This window comes from Momordica charantia (genome assembly GCF_013281855.1).
Source record: "Momordica charantia cultivar OHB3-1 chromosome 3 unlocalized genomic scaffold, Mcharantia_2.0 BLBB01000003.1, whole genome shotgun sequence".
NCBI classification, from domain to species: Eukaryota; Viridiplantae; Streptophyta; class Magnoliopsida; order Cucurbitales; family Cucurbitaceae; genus Momordica; species Momordica charantia.
Window position 1 is genome coordinate 6,985,165 of NW_028275161.1, and position 18,593 is coordinate 7,003,757.

The 18,593-nt window shown below is 39.6% G+C and overlaps 1 protein-coding gene across 1 annotated transcript; it reads right to left on the reverse strand.

Moving 5' to 3' along the window:
• Positions 1-17,264: 17,264 nt before the first annotated feature.
• Positions 17,265-18,187, reverse strand: LOC111024748 (uncharacterized). The gene is made up of 3 exons (XM_088122167.1): positions 18,055-18,187; positions 17,672-17,982; positions 17,265-17,588 (listed from the first exon to the last, which is right to left on the reverse strand). Exons 1-3 carry the CDS (start codon positions 18,185-18,187, stop codon positions 17,265-17,267), a joined length of 768 nt encoding a protein of 255 aa, XP_087978293.1.
• Between the last annotated feature and the right edge of the window lie 406 nt (positions 18,188-18,593).

Genomic DNA, 18,593 nt, shown 5'->3' on the forward strand with positions numbered 1-18,593 from the left:
ACAACTGGCTCCCAACGCATGGGGCGCTTTGATGGCATTGGCCATCCTGTGGCCAGAGATGGGAGGGGGTGAAGACATGACTCTCTCTCTGCTGTCTACCATAACCATGATAAAGTCCATAAGAGGTTTCCCCGGGTTCTATAGCCTAAACTCTCGTCGAGGGACACGTTTCAATTCTCCAAGCTCGAATAAGAACTGGGAGGATCACTAGTTCTTCCTCGGAGGGTAGTGGTTAGTTGCGACAACCTAGTGGTCGGACGTGTGTTCAGTTGCTTTAGAGAGTACAGTAGGTTCATAAAAACACTTTTCTTTCCTCTTGGCTGTTATGGTTCTTGAGCTTCTAGTTTTGGTTGGAAGTATTCCGAAGTGGGACCCCTCTCGATTAGACCTTAATAAAATTCTTGCTATCGATTGGGTTCAAAGAGTTCCTCCTCTTATTATAATGAGTGCGAGGTTGGTCGACCATCGCTTGATCGGGAATCCCGATGGCCCAACTGGAAGCAATGATTAACCTCCTACTTCCCATGCAGATCCGACAGGTAGGGATGCTGACCCTTCTCCTTTTTGGTGTTTGGCCATAGTGTTTTACCTATTTTACTTTCGTGCAGATCTTACGAATCCACTGTGTGCCTCACCCACAAGGTGCGAATTCATAATTCGACCTCTTCTTTAGATTGGCCAATCTTCTCCAGGTGACATGGTTAGTAGCGGGAGTGTCGCTTCGACCATTGTCATAGCTTTTGTTTCTCTGAGCCCATCTATCAAGACTAATGTAGGGAGCCATTCAGTGGAGATAGTTCATCAACCCGATGACCAGGTCCCCTCGCTCAAACGACGTCGTCTGGTGAGGTTTGGCAATACTTCGTCTTCGTCTGACCCCCATTTGTGAAGAAACCGGCTTTTCGGATTGCAGATCGTAAAACCTAGTTCAAACGATGCGACATCTCAAGAACCCTCTACCGACAAGGAGTTACCGTTGGTGGTGAGAGATGTTCCAGGTTTAAGGAGGAGGGTGACGGGCCCTGATTATGCAGTGCCGGAAAGAGACGGAACCTTTGACGATCTGGCCCTTACGAACCCTCGATCGGTGGTTCCCCATCCTCGATGTGAGGAGGACGTTACGTGGGCCTGCTTCAATGCCCCGAATGAGGCCACTCGTTTAAATCCTTACCAGCTCGTGGTCGATATAGGAGTATACGTTTAGAAGATGGTTCGATGCTGCTTTGACCATTGTCTCGTTCAGTCTTTTCCATGTCGTGTGGGAGTGCCGAGATTGGGCTCTTGATGCAGTTGAAGTGAGATACTTTTCTCTTCATTTTGTCCTAAATATTCCCGTTCCCTGCCTAACACCCTTTATGGGTTACTTGTGTTAGTTGCTGATCGCTTTCATGCCCTATCCTTGGCCATAGGAGATGAGTTGGCAGACATGGGGGTCCGGGAGCAGAAGCATCAAGTGGAAGTCTAACGCCTCCAGGCTTTACTGAGTGCTGCTGATCAGTCCAGTCTTACTCATGCTGAGGCCGAGTGAATTTAAGTGGAAAAATTCATTACCCGAGAGGATGGTTTGCCGGTAGAGGAGAGAGCTACTCGCCAGCGTATCGAGTTAGACTGTGTCCTACATCAAGCAACTTCCACTGAGGCCCGCATAGGTGAGCTAGTGGAGGATGTCCAGTCCCACGTGGCACAAGCGATATAGGTAGAGTCTCGTGCTCAGCAGGCTGAAACGGAACGCAAGAAGGCCGATGAGGATCCCGAGATGGCACGGGCAGAAGCAGACTATCAGAATAGTCGGATCGCGTACCGAGAGAAGCACCTGAAGAAAAATTAGAAGAAATTGCTTAAAGCCAAAGAGGGGCAAGCACTGGTGGCGACCGATTTGTCTTTGAACAAAGTGGCTAAGGAGACTGCTTTGAATTCCTTGTATAAAGAATCCGCCAAGGTTGCTAGTCTCGAGGTGGCTCCAGCTGACGCTAAGGCCATTTTACACGAGCTGGAGCTCCTGGAGTCCCACTTTCGTGGTATGGATGGTTTCCATGCTTTTGAGCAGGAACTTTAGTGCACAAAACTTGACTTTGCTCGGGCTCGCCTGCAAGATCAGTGCCTTGAAGAATGATGACGTGTTCTTTATGCCTTCAAGCGCTTCTGGTTGATGCCCGGTAGTCGCGAGTCTGAGAAGCATATCTAGCACCTTCTCGCCCAAGGATACAACTACCCTGACGCTTTAGACGCAGCGACTCCTCAATTTGCGACTCCTTCTTCTACTCCACCCTCTTAGGATGTCTTATTTTTCTTGTGGTAGTTTTGTTTGCCTTTTGCATATGGGGCCTTGTGTTTGCTATCCCTATTTGTTGCTTGTAGCCTTTGCTTGTTATTAATGAAACACGACACCCTTTTTTCTGTATTTGATGTTACTGTTATTTTGCAATGTCTTCAGCGGTCCCCTCCCCCAATGATTTTCCTACTATCTATGGGAGGAAGGTCACTGTTTCCGCTTGGAGACTTACGATGTCCGTTAAACGTCTGTAAATACTTCCTGGTAGAAGCCCTAATCTGTTATTCCATGTAGAGAAGATGCCTTCGAGCATCATCTCTCCAAAGGCCTACTCGTGGCTTAGTGGTGCCATGTGGGTAACCGGACTCAAAGGCAGCCTTGGAAATTAGAGTGTTCCTGAGAAGGCAGGAATACGTCTGAGTTCGAGCCCTATTCGGCTGCTTAACTCGGGAAAATGCCTTGGAACACCAGTTCTCCAGAGGTTCGCTTGCGGTCGAGTCGTGGCCTAACTGGACTCAGGGTCAGCCTTGGAACTTGGAGTTTTTGTGAGAAGGAATGAATACGTCCGAGTGGGAACCCTATTCGGCTGCTCCACTTTGGAAAATGCCTTGGAACATCATTCTCCAGAGGTTTGCTAGCGGTCGAGTGGTGCCACGTGGGTTAACCGAACCTAGGGGTGTCGGGGGTGTTGCCCTAAACTCGTTGTTTGTATTTTGTGTAAAAACAAATGTATATTCAATAAAGTTTTATTCAATAAATTTGTTGTTGAATTCATATCATTGCATTGTCCAAAATCCAATAAACTAAACATCCAAGGTTTTTTAATTTAATAAGGACAATATATATAATGGGTATATATTTGATATATTGGGTATATATTTGATATACCCCTGATATACGAGGTATATATTTGATATACCCCTGATATACAAGTGGATAATGTCCCGTGCATAACCTAAAGGGTCTATAATATATGGATAAGGATGGGTAACTTATCCTGGCAACACTATGGATACGGCCCACTTTATAAATGTTACAGAAGAATCGATACATGTCGTTCATGTGGAGATATGCGAGTGGAGGTATCCTGTACAATGAGTTTGTATAAGACCTGATTGCGAAATAGACAATCTTTAGATGTAACGCTGTTGACTAACAGATTGTTATTTCATAGGATGACCAAACAACTCATTCTCAATCCTAAGTGAGTTATGGACTCCTGTACCTGAGGGCTCGTCTTTTGATCTATATGGGTGAGAGTGGCCCAAGTTGCCGACTCCATATTCCTACCATTTTGGGGACGAGACAGAGTGGGGAGCTGGGAACATAAATTCACAAGATGGAATCCACTCCTCTTCGACTTTAAGGGTAGATGATTGTTTTCTTAAATGCTGATTCCGAGACTTGAACAAGGGGCCCCACCCTCTCATTGGCCCGAGGTGGACTTCCAGTTATTGGTCGAACCATAACCGGGTTGTTTATTACAGGAGCAGTGGTATTTAAAGAGTAAGGTGTAACTCAAGGGTAAAACGGTAATTTGACCCAAGTTGAGTTACGAGCACTCGTGAATGATTGACTTGTCATTAATGGTCGTATATCCGTGGACACGAAAACATTCTGCAGTGAGAAGAGTGCAACTGCGGATCTTTAGTGGAGTGACCCGTAGTTAACGAATGTCGATAACTCGATCAATGAGTTTGACCGATTAATCTCGTATCGTTGGAGCTTCTGATCTGTAGGTCCATTAGGTCCCCTTGCTAGCTCATAACGGGTAAAACGAGGATCAAGTTTTTGGAAGAATTTGAACTGTTCAAATTACTTAAGGGATTATCTGTATATTGATACATTATAACATATTATTAATTCTAAATTCAAACTATATATTATGAGAGAAATTATTTGAATGAGATTCAAATAAAATTAATATGAATAAGATTCATATTAAAACTATAGGTTAAAAATAATGTGCATAAGATGTACATTAGAACTATGGGTTATATGAGAGAAATGCTATAGAATATGATTCTATTTATGTGATAAATAATTAAGTGTTAATTATTTGATATATATATGTTAATTAATTATTAATTAGATTAATAATTAATTAATTATATATATATATTAATTATTATATATATATTAATTATTATATATATATTATATATATACTAATTATTAATATTAATATTAATATTAAATTCCCCTGCAAAATTGTAGGTGGTGGGCAGTTAAGTGACTGAGGTAACTCTCCACGTCACTTTCTTGGTTATCCCTTATCTTTTGTACTTCTGCAAAAACACAAAATAGGGATAACAAAGTTGTAGAACTCCCAATCTCTCTCAAGCTCTCTCTCTCAATACTCTCTCTCGTTCCAAAGAAACGCTCCCACAAGCGTGTTCTCGAGACCCAAGAGGATATCACGGAAGATCGTTTGGTTGTGTTCGGGTGGAATTCGTTGAAGAAAAGTTCTTCAAACGTAAAGACTTTCTCCTGTATTTACTTTTTCACACCTTTTATTTTGTTTCTCAAAAATCATGAATGAAGGTCCACTTCCGCTCCGGGATTCACATCCCTGCAATTGGTATCAGAGCTGCGTTGATGTTCTGATTTTTTGGGAGCAAAATCGATGTTCATGGTAGGTGTTTTCCTATTTTCGAAATATGGGTTTCCGGGTTGGAAATTTTACGGTTTTTGGCATTTAGATAGCTTTTTCCTTCTTGATTTGATCATGTAAAGGCTTGATGTTTTGGGCATTGAGTTTCTATATTGATTCTGTAATTCCTGGTCGTTCGAAAGTCGTTCGTGGCGTCGGATTGGGCAAAAAATTACTATAGCGTTGTGGCGCTGTTGCTGCGCCGGGGCGCTGCCCTTAGACGCCGAGGCGCTGTCTCGGGTGTTTTTCGGCGTGCTTCTATGTCTCCAGTTCGCGGTTCGAGGGTGGTTGCAGTCGTTTTCTTATTTTTTTTTGTATTATTTTACTTTCTTAGGATGCTAAAAACCGGTCCGACTTAGTTTTTTAATTATATTATGCACTATGAATGTATATTTTAATTAAAAGCATATTGCATATTGTATGCCTTTTAAAATCCCACCATAGGTTACATGCATAATATGTATGTTTGACATATAGTATGTATGTATGATCATGCATCACATAGTTATAAATGTTATAATCTATGTATGCATGTTTTATTTTCATAATTAATATAAGTGTTGTATTAATTAGATGAAAATAAAGTTGCATTGAGCATGACATTACTTTGGTTAATATAATTGTTATATTAATGTATGCTTACAATGCATGATTATAGTTTTAATTTCTTAAATTTTATAAGAGTTATAAAATGTGGTAGATAGAAATTAAAATCTATAATAAAGAATTGCATGCAAACATAGGGTCTAACTTAATTAATTTTAAAGGGGATTATTTTAACTATGTTTAAAATGAAATAATAAAAGAGTAAATATAAAATATTGCCTATAAGGGAACCCTATCTAAGGAAGGTTCTGTCTAGGTTGGGGTATTTAAGCTGACCGTAAGGGAACACCTCTACCTGGGAACCGACTTGGGGGTTGATTAGTCAATATTTTATATACATGCAATAATGTCGTTCGTTTATTGAAATGTTGAATGAACTAAAACATTATTGTTCAACTACCAATACAATAGTTATATTGGGCCGACTAAAAATTCACTTAGTTAATTTCACTTAGTTGGAATACTAAGTCGTAGCTAAATAGAATATGTAAGATACATCGTATAGATTTGATATACAAAGTATATATAACATACTTTTCTCTCTCTCTCACGTTCTCCTTTATATTTACACTGTAAGTTCCAGGCTCGGCCTCGTGTCGCCCTGGGCACGGCTTCCTACGGAAGGTGTTTGCATGGTTCCATATCGAGGTGAATGGAGATAGTATTCATAGTAAGTGGGAGAAGGACGTCTGACAACACATCCTGCGGTCTCCGCCATTGGTTTGCACCATGAGGTTTCATACATGACCTTCGTGTCGTCCTGGAGCGACCATCCCTATGGAGGGTTCATTGTATGGAATCAAAACAAAGGCAAACTCTAGAAATGGATAAGGGTCTCTTAGATTTTGCTCCACTATTTTTCTTCCCTACGGCGGGATTATTGGGGCGGACCTCTGAAGTCTGAAAATGATGGGTCACATTTACAAGGAGTTGTTAAGTTAGTTAGCAATTTCTTGACCAAATAAACGATAACTAAAGTTTATAGGAATAAGAGTTATTCTGGTGTAAAATTTAGTTGAGAACGTCTCAATTCAGTGAAGGAGTACCTGTCTGTCCTACGGTAGCTGTTGCTCTGAATCACTGAAGCGTCGTTGCAAAACAATTTTGTTATGGTGCTTAATTACTTTTGCTAAAATTTGATTGGGTTTAAATGCTAATGCATGAAACTAATATAGATTTGTTTTTACTTGCAGCATGTCTACTTCCATTATTGCACTCCTTGCCGGTCAAAAACTTAACGGCGAGAATTACAAACAATGAAAATCGAATATAAACATTATTCTCATGATAGATGATCTTAGGTTCGTCTTGCAAGAGGATGTTCTCAAGCTCCTCCGCCTAACGCCACTGTGGCGGTGCGCAACATCTATGACAAGTGGACCAAGGCCAATGACAAGGCCAAGGTCTACATCTTGGCGAGTATATCTGATGTGCTTACTAAGAAGCACAAGGACATGGTCACCGCTAAGGAGATCATGGACTCACTACAGAGCATGTTTGGACAACCGTCCTCACAGGCTCGACATGAAGCCCTTAAGTTCATCTACAACTCCCGCATGAAGGAGGGCTTCTCAGTACGAGAAGACGTTCTCAACCTGATGGTCCACTTCAACGTGGCAGAGTCGAAAGGGGTTGTCATAGACGAGCAGAGTTAGGTCAGCTTCATTCTGGAATCTCTTCCGAAGAGTTTCCTTCCATTCTGCAGCAATGCGGTTATAAATAAACTAGAGTACACTCTTACCATGCTCTTAAACGAGTTGCACACCTACCAGTCTCTTATGAAGAGTAAGGGACAAGAAAGGGAGGCCAATGTTGCCACCTCAAAGAGATTCAACCGAGGTTCGTTCTCTGGAACTAAGTCTACATACTCCTCTTCTGGAAGTAAGACTTTCAAGAAGAAGAAGGCTCCTGGTAAGGGGTCTAAACCTATCTCCGCTGTTGTCGCTGCCAAGAAAGGGAAGGCCAAGGTTGCAGAGAAAGGAAAGTGTTTCCACTACAATATGGACGGGCATTGGAAGCAACTGCCCAAAATAGTTGGCTGAAAAGAATAAAGCCAACGAAGGTAAATATGATTTACTTGTTTTGGAACCATGTTTATTGGAGAACGATGACTCCGCCTGGATACTGGATTCAGGAGCCACTAATCACATTTGTTCTTCATTTCAGTGAATTAGTTTCTGGAGGCAGCTTGACGCCGGAGAGATGACTCTCAAGATCGGAACAGGAGAGGTCGTCTCAGCTGTGGCGGTAGGGGAGCTCAAGTTGTTTACAAACAAGAATATGTATATATTATTAGATAATGTGTACGTGGTTCCTAAAATTAAAAGGAACTTAATTTCAGTTTCTTGTTGGTTAGAACATTTGTATTCATTTCATTTAATTTGAATGAAGCGTTCATTTCAAGAAATGTTGTTAATATTTGTTATGATTTGCTTGAAAACAACTTGTATGTGCTAAGACCAACCATAACTAAAGCAGTTTTAAATACCGAGTTGTTTAAAAATGCTATAACTCAAAATAAAAGGCAAAAAGTTTCTCAAAAAGAAAATACCTATCTTTGGCACTTAAGATTAGGTCACATTAATCTCAATAGGCTTGGGAGGTTGGTTAAGAATGACATTCTAAGTGAGTTAGAAGACGATTCTTTACCACCATGTGAGTCTTGTCTTGAAGGCAAGATGACTAAAAGACCTTTTACTGGAAAAGGTTATCGAGCCAAAGAGCCCTTAAGACTTATACATTCAAACCTTTGTGGTTCGATGAATGTTAAAGCTCGATAAGGGTATGAATACTTCATCTATTTTATAGATGATTATTCAAGGTATGGTTATTTATACCCAATGTAACATAAGTCTGAAGCCCTTGAAAAGTTCAAGGAGTACAGGACTGAAGTTGAAAATCAATTAGGTAAAACCATTAAAACACTTCGATCAGATTGGGGTGGAGAGTAAATGGACTTGAGATTCCAGGACTATATGATAGAACATGGAATCACGTCCCAACTCTCAACCCCTTGTACACTTCAATAAAATGGTGTATCAGAAAGGAGAAACAAACCCTGTTGGACATGGTTCGATCAATGATGAGTTATGCTCAGTTGCCTAACTCGTTTTGGGGTTACGTAGTGGAGACTGCGGTCTACATTTTGAACGTAGTTCCATCAAAGAATGTTTCTGAAACACCCTTTGAATTATGGAAGGGTCGTAAAGTTAGTTTACGTCACTTCCGCATTTTGGGATGCCCGGCACACTGCTCATGACTAACCCAGAGAAACTGGAACCTCATTCAAAAGTATGCCTATTCGTAGGTTACCCTAATGAGACTAGAGGTGGTCTCTTCTTCCATCCTCAAGAAAACAGAGTGTTTGTTTAGACAAATGCCACTTTCTTGTAAGAAGACCACGTTCGAGATCATAAACCACGAAGTAAGGTAGTGATTAACGAGATTTCCAAAGACGCTAAAAACACGTCAACAAGAGTTGTTGATCAAACTGGCACTACAACAACAGTTGTTGATGAAGCCAGTACATCACGTCAATCACATCCACCTCAAGTATTGAGGGTGCCTCGACGTAGTGGGAGGATTGTGTCACAACCTGACCGCTACATGAGTTTAATTGAAACCCAAGTTGTCATACCTGATGACGGTGTCGAGGATGCATTGACCTACAAAAAGGCAATGGAAGATACTGACAAGGACAAATGGGTCAAACCAATGGACCTGGAAATGGAGTCGATGTACTTCAATTTCATTCGAGAACTTGTAGATCAACCTGACGGGGTAAAACCCATAGGGTGCAAATGGATCTATAAGCGAAAACGAGACGCCGAAGGAAAGATACAGACCTATAAGGCGAGACTTGTGGCAAGAGGCTACACACAAAGGGAAGGGGTGGACTATGAAGAAACTTTTTCCCCTGTAGCTATCCTTAAGTCCATTAGAATACTTTTCTCCATTGCCACATATTATGACTATGAGATATGACAAATGGACGTCAAGACTACTTTTCTGAATGGCAATCATGAAGAAAGTATTTATATGTCTCAACCCGAACGGTTCATAGCTCAAGGTCAACAGCAAAAGGTTTGCAAGCTTAAATGGTCCATATATGGACTGAAACAAGCATCTCGATGTTAGAACATAAGGTTCGATACTGCGATCAAATCTTATGATTTTGACCAAAACGTTGATGAGCCTTGTGTATATAATAAGGTCGTCAACAACACTGTAGCCTTCTTAGTGTTGTATGTGGATGATATCCTATTCATTGGGAATGATGTAGGATACCTCACTGACATAAAGAAGTGGCTAGCGACTGAATTCCAAATGAATGATTTGGGAGAAGCTCAGTATGTTCTTGGTCAGTAGGTACCAATCTAACTTAGGATATGATCATTGGATTGCTGTTAAGGGAATCCTCAAGTATCTTAGGACAACGAGGGACTACAAGCTCATGTATAGCGCTAAGGATTTGATCCTTACAGGATACACTGACTCTGACTTTTCAACAGACAAGGATTCAAGGAAATCCACGTCGGGGTCAGTATTCACTCTTAACAGAGGAGCGATAGTTTGGCAAAGCATAAAACAAGGATGCATCGCAGACTCCAGCATGGAAGCTGAGTATGTTGCAGCTTGTGAAGCGGCAAAAGAGGCTGTTTTGCTTAGAAAGTTCTTGACAGATTTGGAAGTCGTTCCAAACATGAACTTGCCCATCATACTTTATTGTAATAACAGTGGTGCTGTGGCAAATTCTAAAGAACCTCGAAGCCACAAGAGAGGCAAACACATCGAAAAGAAGTACCACCTTATACGGGAGATAGTGCAGCGAGGAGATGTGATTGTCACAAAGATCGCTTCAGACCACAACATTGTTGATCGTTTTACGAAGGCACTCACGGCTAAAGTGTTTGAGGGCCATCTAAAAAGTCTAGGTCTACAAGCATTGTACAGTTAGTCTAGGGCAAGTGGGAGAAAAGTAATGGGTATAGTGTATGCCCAAGTTTATTGTTTTTTCCCTTTGCTTTCTGATAATCACTACAACAAATTCGGCATTTCACGACGGGCATTGCCCGTCATGAACGAGTAACCATGTCTGTCAGTGACCGACATCTATACGAGTGTCCTTGTTTCCTTTCAATGACGGACAGTTTTAATGTCGGGCATTGCCCGTCATGTAAATCTTCTTTTCCATGACGGACATGCCCGTCATGGAAGCATAACAATGACAGGCAGTGACCGACATCTTTATGAGTGTCCTTGTTTCGTTTAATTTTACATGGCGGTTTTTGCCTGTCATTATATGTGCGACATTGTTTGTACGTCATCGTTTATGCGTCATTATTTGTACGTCGTCATTTGAGCGTCATTGTTTGTACGTCATTGTTTGAGCATCATTGTATCTACGTCTCCTGCATCATGGAATGACTATATTTCATGACAGACATTGACCGTCATTATTTCATGAATAATTTAATTAAAAAAATAGTTGGTTGCCGAGACGTGACTAACCAACTATATATTTCCTTCAGACTTATGATAATATTTCACCTTAGACTCAAAACACACAAATAATAAAAATTACAAATTTTATCCTGACCTCTCCACTTTAGAATATATAACTCAATACTAGCCCCGACCATATATCTCCTTCCAACCTAATCACGCAAACAATATCTCAATATTATTGCAACTCAAAAACTAATATGCAACTAAAACTTAACTATTTGAACATCATGATCTATTCGAAAAACTTAACTTAAAAACTAACCTTTAGATTCAAAACACAAAAAATAAAAAAAAGTATAAATTTCAACATGACCTCCCCAGTTTAAAATTGAACTCAAAACTGACCAACCAATATATCTCCTTCCAACTTATTGACACAAAATAATATCTCAATATTATTGAAACTGAAAACATAGTATGCAACCAAAACTAATTTCAACATCATGATCTATTCTAAAACTTAACTCAAAAACTAACCTTAAACTCAAAACCCAATTATTTAAGAGTTGATCAAATAAGTACAAATTTCAACATGACCTCTCTACTTTAGAATAACTCAAAATTAACTTGGAAAGCAATAATATACTACATTCAGCAACAACCAAACACTTCTATATATTAACACCCTTCCACACAAAAACAAATGGAACCGCCCGTCCCTCCAACAAAATTACATTCAGCATAACAATCCAAAGTTCTATATATTATGAACAAGACCAAGTATTTCAAATCTACTAAGTACTACTACAGAAAGTAACCCGAACAAAATACTTACATCAAATAAACAAAAGTAATGAATCCATAGGTACTACACAAATCGTCCATCAAATGATGTCCATTCTATTCGAACTTCGTCGATTTCTTCTTGTTTGTAGGCATTTTTTGTATTAAACTACAGAAAAAGAAAGATAATACTGATTAATATAAGGATAAAGCATATATAAACACATAAAGGTATATGATAATACGTACAAGTTCAGTTATGGGAGTATTAGGGTTCCGCACTATTTCTCGTATATAATTTTGCAGATAGTACCCACACTCGATAGAACCTAGTTGACGAGGACAATACATATAGAAAATTTGAAAAATAACATAATTATGAGTTAACAAAAGATTTCAATGCAAATTTGAGCATATTTAAAATGTAATCAAATGCAAATTTACCTTCACAAGTTTCCAAATTGTAGTACTGTGACAATGTTGAATAGAGTGTTTGACTTGCCACATTTTCAATGATCTAAATAACTTGAAACATTAGAATGACAAAATTATAAAAATTATAACTATAAGAGTTCAAGACACTTACGTGTTTATGGTTCCCTTATAATTTTCTTCAATCTGACTTCCTAGAGAGTCCAATACATAAACCCAATTGTCTCGAAGATGTATAACAAACAACTTTATGTGAAAACTATTAATAACCAACATGATAATATTACATTCATGGATGGACTAAAGAAACTGTAAATAAGTAAAATCAAGTTAAATTGATAGCTTACCCGCGGGTATGTGGGATGAGTACTACTTGTTCCAAGTTACTCATGTCTAACCTATTGGCTAGATGTCTAGAACAAGTTTCTTAAGACATAATTTGTGGTACAATGTTGTCAGGGTCAACCACCAAGAACTTCTTATGTGTCTCTGTTGGGTGTGTTGCCCTAAACTTGTAGTTTGTATTTTGTAAAAACAAATGTCTATTTAATAAAGTTTTTATTCAATAAATTTGTTGTTGAATCATAGCTTTGCATTGTCCAAAATCCAATAAACTAAACATCCAAGGTTATTTATGATGTAATCGGGATAGTATATATACTGGGTATATAGTTGATATACGGGGTATATATATGAATGGATAATGTCCCGTGAATAACCTCAAGGGTCTATAGTATATGGATAAGGCTGGGTACCTTATCCTGGCAACACTATGGATACGGCCCACTCTGTAAAGGTTACAGACGACTCGATCCAGATCGTTCGTGTAGAGACATGCGAGTAGGTGTATCCTATACAATGAGTTTATATAAGACCGGACCACGAAATAGGCAATCTTTAGATGTAACACCAGGTTGTTATTTCTTAGGATGACCAGGCAACTCATTCTCAATCCTGAGTGAGTTATGGACTCCTGCCCGTGAGGGCTCGTCCTTTGATCTGTATGGGTGAGAGTGGCCCGAGTCGCCGACTCAACATTCCTACCATTTTAGGGACGAGACCGAGTGGGGAGCTGGGAACATAACTTCCCAAGATGGAATTCACTCCTCCCCGACTTTAGGGGAGTAGGTGAGTGTTCCCTTAAATGCTGACTCCGGGACTTGAACAAGGGGCCTTACCCTCTCATTGGCCGAGAGGGACTTCCGGTCATTGGTTGGACCATAACCGGGTTGTTCATTAGAGGAGCAGTAGTGTTTAAGGAGTAAGATGTAACCCAGGGGTAAAATGGTAATTTGACCCAACTTGAGTTACGAACACTCGTGAAGGGTTAACTCGTCATTAATGGTCGTATATCTATGGACACGAAAACATTCTGCAGTGAGAAGAGTGCAACTGCGGGTCTATAGTAGAATGACCCGTAGTTAACGAATCTAGATTAACTCGGTCAATGAGTTTGACCGATTAATCTTGCATCGTTGGAGCATCGGATCTGTAGGTCCATTAGGTCCCCTTGCTAGCTCATAACGGGTAAAACGAGGATCAAATTTCTTGGAAGAATTTGAATTGTTCAAATTACTTAAGGGATTATATGTATATTGATACATTATAATATATATAGTTAATTATAAATTAAAACTATATATTATGAGAGATATTATTTGAATGAGATTCAAATAAAATTAATATGAATGGGATTCATATTAAAACTATAGGTTAAAAATAATGTGCGTAAGATGTACATTAAAATTATAGGTTATACGAGAGAAATGTTTTAGAATATGATTCTAATTTTATAATAAATAATTAATTGTTAATTATTTATGTATATATATATTTATTAATTATTAATTGGATTAATAATTAATTTGATTAATTAATTTTATATATATATTATTATATATATATTATAATTATTATTATATATATATTAATATTAATATTAATAATAATATTATTAATATTAATATTAATAATAATATTATTATTAATAATAATAATATTATTAATAATATTATTATTATTATTATTAATATTAAACTCCCCACGTCACCCTTCTTCTTCTTCAAGAGTTGGGGAATGAGAAAACAGAAGGTTACAGAACAGGAGAAATCCCACAATTCTCTCTCAAAATTCTCTCAAACTCTCCCTCACTTCTATCAACGTGCTACCATAAGCACGATCCCGAGACCCAAGAGGATAGCGAGGAAGATCCGGTGGTGGTGTTCGAGGGGAACTTGCTAAAGAAACGTTCTTCAAATGATTCACATGCCTTCAATTGGTATCAGAGCCAGGTTGTAGTTCTGATTTTTTTTTGGATCAAAATCGTTGAGTTTGGTGGGTGATTTCATACTTTCGAAATATGGGTTTGCGGGTTGGAAAATTTCCGATTTTTGGCACCTAGATAGTGTTTTACTTCGTGATTTGATCATGTAAGGGCCCGGTGTTTTGGGCATTTAGTTTCTGTTTTGTTTTTGTAAGTTCGGGTCACTCGAAAGTCGTTCGTGGCCTCGGATTGGACGAAAATTGCAGAAAACAGCGAAGAAGACGAAGCAGACTGCGCAGACAGCGCCATGGCGCTATGCAGCAGCACCATGGCGTTGCGGGACAGCACAGAGCGCCACGGCGCTGCACTGTAGCGCACGGCGCTGTGCAGCGCCATGACGCCATGCCAGAGCGCTGCGGCGCTGCTGCTGCAGCATTTTGTTGCAGCAGCGCCGTGGCGCTGTCTCGGGTGTTTTCGACGCGGTTCTGAGGCTCCTGTTCGCGGTTCGAGGGTGGATGCAGTCGGTTTTCTTATTTTGTATTATTTCGTTTTCTTAGGGTGCCAAAAACCGTTCCAACTTTGCTATTTAATTATTTTATGCATTATGAATGTGTATTTTAATTAAAATCATATTGCATATTGTATGCCATATAGTTTTAAAATCACACCATAGGTTACATGCATAATATGTATGTTTGATATATAGTACGTATGTATGGTCATGCATCATATAGTTATAAATGTTATAATGTATGAATGCATGTTTTATTTTCATAATTAATATAAGTGTTGTATTAATTAGATGAAAATAAAGTTGCATGGAGCATGACATTATTTTGGATAATATAATTGTTATATTAATGTATGCTTTGAATGCATGTTTATAGTTTTAGTTTCTTAAAATTTTATAAGAGTTATAAAATGTGGTAGATAGAAATTAAAATCAATAATAAAGAGTTGCATGCAAACATAAGGTCTAAGTTAATTAATTTTAAAGGGGTTTAAAATTAATTAGACCTTAGGTTATATCTTCTAATGTGATTAGAGGGTAGTCTTTTATTTTTGTTTTAACTAGGTTTAAAATGAAATAACAAAAGACTAAATATAAAATGTTGTCTATAAGGGAACCCTGTCTAAGGAAGGTTCTGTCTAGGTTGAGGTATTTAAGCTGACTGACTGAGGTTATGTGAACGCGCGCACTAAGCGTGGTAACAATTCTATAGATGCAAGCGCACACCTGTCAGAGTAATATAAAATGGATGGAGTATCCAAGTATCGATCTTGAGGACTTCTAAATAATTTCCAAACTCTAAAGTTTTAATGAATAGTGAACGTTGAAATGAGTGATTCTTGTAAAATGGGAAGTGGTCACAAATAATGGTTTTGGATTTGGGATTTGGTCTTATAATGGTAAAACGTAGCCCGAATTACTTCAAGTTAGCCAACAGAGAATCAAGGATATGCTAAGGACGATATGCATTTTACTTTAGGAACCAACGACTACGCTTTTCACTTGACTTATGTCTAAGCAAGTTCAAAGTCCTAAGACATTCCCTAATATGTCTATTATGAGAGATATCTTAGTTTTAGGATGGAAATAGTTGCAAACTCGGGTTAAGGTCCTATGTCTAGGCTACTTAACCGGAACCCTTCTGTCTAAGGCGCTCCTCTCCTCGGTTTAACCACTCAACAATGCAAATAAGCAACCTTTTCAGTATTGACTTGTTAAGACTTACAGTGGCCTTCACTAAATCCTAACTTTTTGGGAAAACATGTTGAGCAATGAATGGAAAGCAAAAACACTACTTCTTAGCAACCCTTTTTAGAAATAAAAGGCTAACTATTCATAACCGGGCTAGAGATGGAAATTTAGAAAGACATATTGAAGAAAATACAGCAACTAAAATGGTTGAAATTGAAATGCATGTGTGAAAAACAAAAGTTAATTAACAGAGAGTTTTGCTCGGGATTGAGAGCTTCGCCCTTCTCTTTCAAGCAAGGGGGAGTGGGAGTGTCACGTGCTCTTTCCTCCAAAAACACAATTCTCTTAACTAAAAATAAAGTAAAGGCAAAGTAAAGATAAGCTAAGTGCTGAATTTTTATAAATTTGAATAGGTAGAAAATAACTAAGTAACAACGGAAACAAAACAAAGCTCAATAAAGGAATGTAAAGTTCTCGGGATTTAAAAACTAAAAGCATCTAATGAAAGCAACTGAAAAGTACTTAGAAAGCAACAAAGAAACACTAAGAATGATCAAGAGAAGGAAGCAAGGCTTGATGAATTTGGTGGAGAAGCTACTGGAATTTATAGTTGTGCAGAATTGGTTAGGTAGGTCTTAAAACGCTGGTGGATCACCCATTTCCAACTCCTTTGACTAACCAAATCATGCTCAAACTGATCGTGGAACACTTCTTCTACACGTATGCATCGGTTGGAACCACCAAAACGCATTGGAAGACGCGTTTCATTAAGGGCAAAGTTGGAAGAAAACCAGGATTTCTGCAGCCTACCAGGCGTCTGGCGCCTCCAATGAAGGTTTTTCCGTCTTTTTGCTTCTTTTGATTAATTTGCACTCCCACATGGTCCTAAAATGTCATAAATACAATATAAGCCAACCACAAACCATCATATATGAATTTTGCATGAATTGGAACTCAAACGGCCGAGAAAAAGTCCGAAACAAAGTTAAAACATAGTAAAATCTGCATCTAAAATCTTCTTTTTACGCATGTAAACAAGCATAATCAGTAGGGGATACTTATTCTTAACCGTAACTTTGTTTAGTTCCCTGTAATCTATACAAAGTCACATAGAACCGTCTTTCTTCTTAACAAAGAGCACGGGCGCACCCCAAGGGGACACGCTTGGGCGGATGAAACCCTTGTCGAGTAATTCTTCCAACTGTGCCGGAGCCATTCGATAAGGTGCTTTCGAGATAGGAGCCGTCCCTGGCAGCAACTCCATACAAAAGTCCACTTCGCGAGACGGAGGCAAGCCGGGGAGGTCCTCAGGGAACACGTCAGTGAACTCATTAACCACACAAACCGCCACAATGCTTAGCACAACCTTCCTTGCATCCACAACGCTAGCCAAATAGGCCCAAGCACCACGCTGGAGAAGATGGCTGGCCTTCAATGCCGACACCACCCTTGGGACCCGACCTTAACTCCTTTAAAGGTCAAGTTTTGTCCGGAGGGCAAGCAAAAGCTAACTTCCTTCTTCGAGCAATCAATATTAGCCCGGTTAGCAGCTAACCAATCCATGCCTGGTATCACATCGAAATCCTGCATATCCAGTTGGATTAACTTCACCTCCAAGGTCTGACCATCGAAAGAGAGCTGGCCTCCTTTCACCACTTGACTAGTGACCAACACAGATCCTGACAGTGTGGATACCGACAACACAAAGCCTAACGATTCTAGCTCTAGGTCCGCTTGTCGAACAAATGTAGAAGCAATGAAAGAATGACTAGATCCAGAGTCAAATAATGCATAAGCAGGCATACTAAGCACTAAAACAATCCCTGCAAAAGTAACACGCATGCAATAAAACACAAACCTATACACACAGCTCAAGACTCGCAAAGAGAAGGTACCTGTGACCACCGCCTCGGCATGCTCAACATCCCCCCTGGTGACAGCGAAGACGCGCGCCCTATGGGTCCCACCTTGAGCTGCCACTGTCGCAGGGATCCTCTGGCCTAAAGCTTGGGTATTCGAGCCGGTCATCGGACACTCCCTTGCGAAATGTCCTTCCTTCTGGCACCTGTAACATATTTTTTTTCCCACCCAACATGGCCCAGCATGGCTCTTCTTACAAGAGGGGCACATTGGAGGAGCAGTCTGCCTTTGCACATGATGCTGGTGTCCTCTTGAGGGTTGACTGGAGGAGAACAATGCAAATTTCCTCTTGCCCCCGAGCTGGAGCCTATCACATGCTGAGACTGAGGCTCCTCGAGACATTTGTCCATAACTAACACACACTTGACAGCCGCTGCATATGTAGTTGGTTCCTTGAGAACAAGTAACCCCTTGATCTCCCTACGCAAACCGTCAATGAACTTGTCAATCTTTAATTGCTCAGTAGGAATATATTGCATTCCAATACGGGACAGCTCAGTGAACTTCCTCTCGT

Excerpts from the sequence above, each read along its gene's own strand:
- LOC111024748 (XM_088122167.1), bottom strand. The coding sequence starts at position 18,187 with ATGACCGGCTCGAATACCCAAGCTTTAGGCCAGAGGATCCCTGCGACA. Across the intron at positions 17,983-18,054 it reads TGCCGAGGCGGTGGTCACAG|GGATTGTTTTAGTGCTTAGT; the intron begins GTACCTTCTCTT and ends TTACTTTTGCAG. Across the intron at positions 17,589-17,671 it reads TTGATTGCTCGAAGAAGGAA|GCCAGCCATCTTCTCCAGCG; the intron begins GTTAGCTTTTGC and ends TCGGCATTGAAG.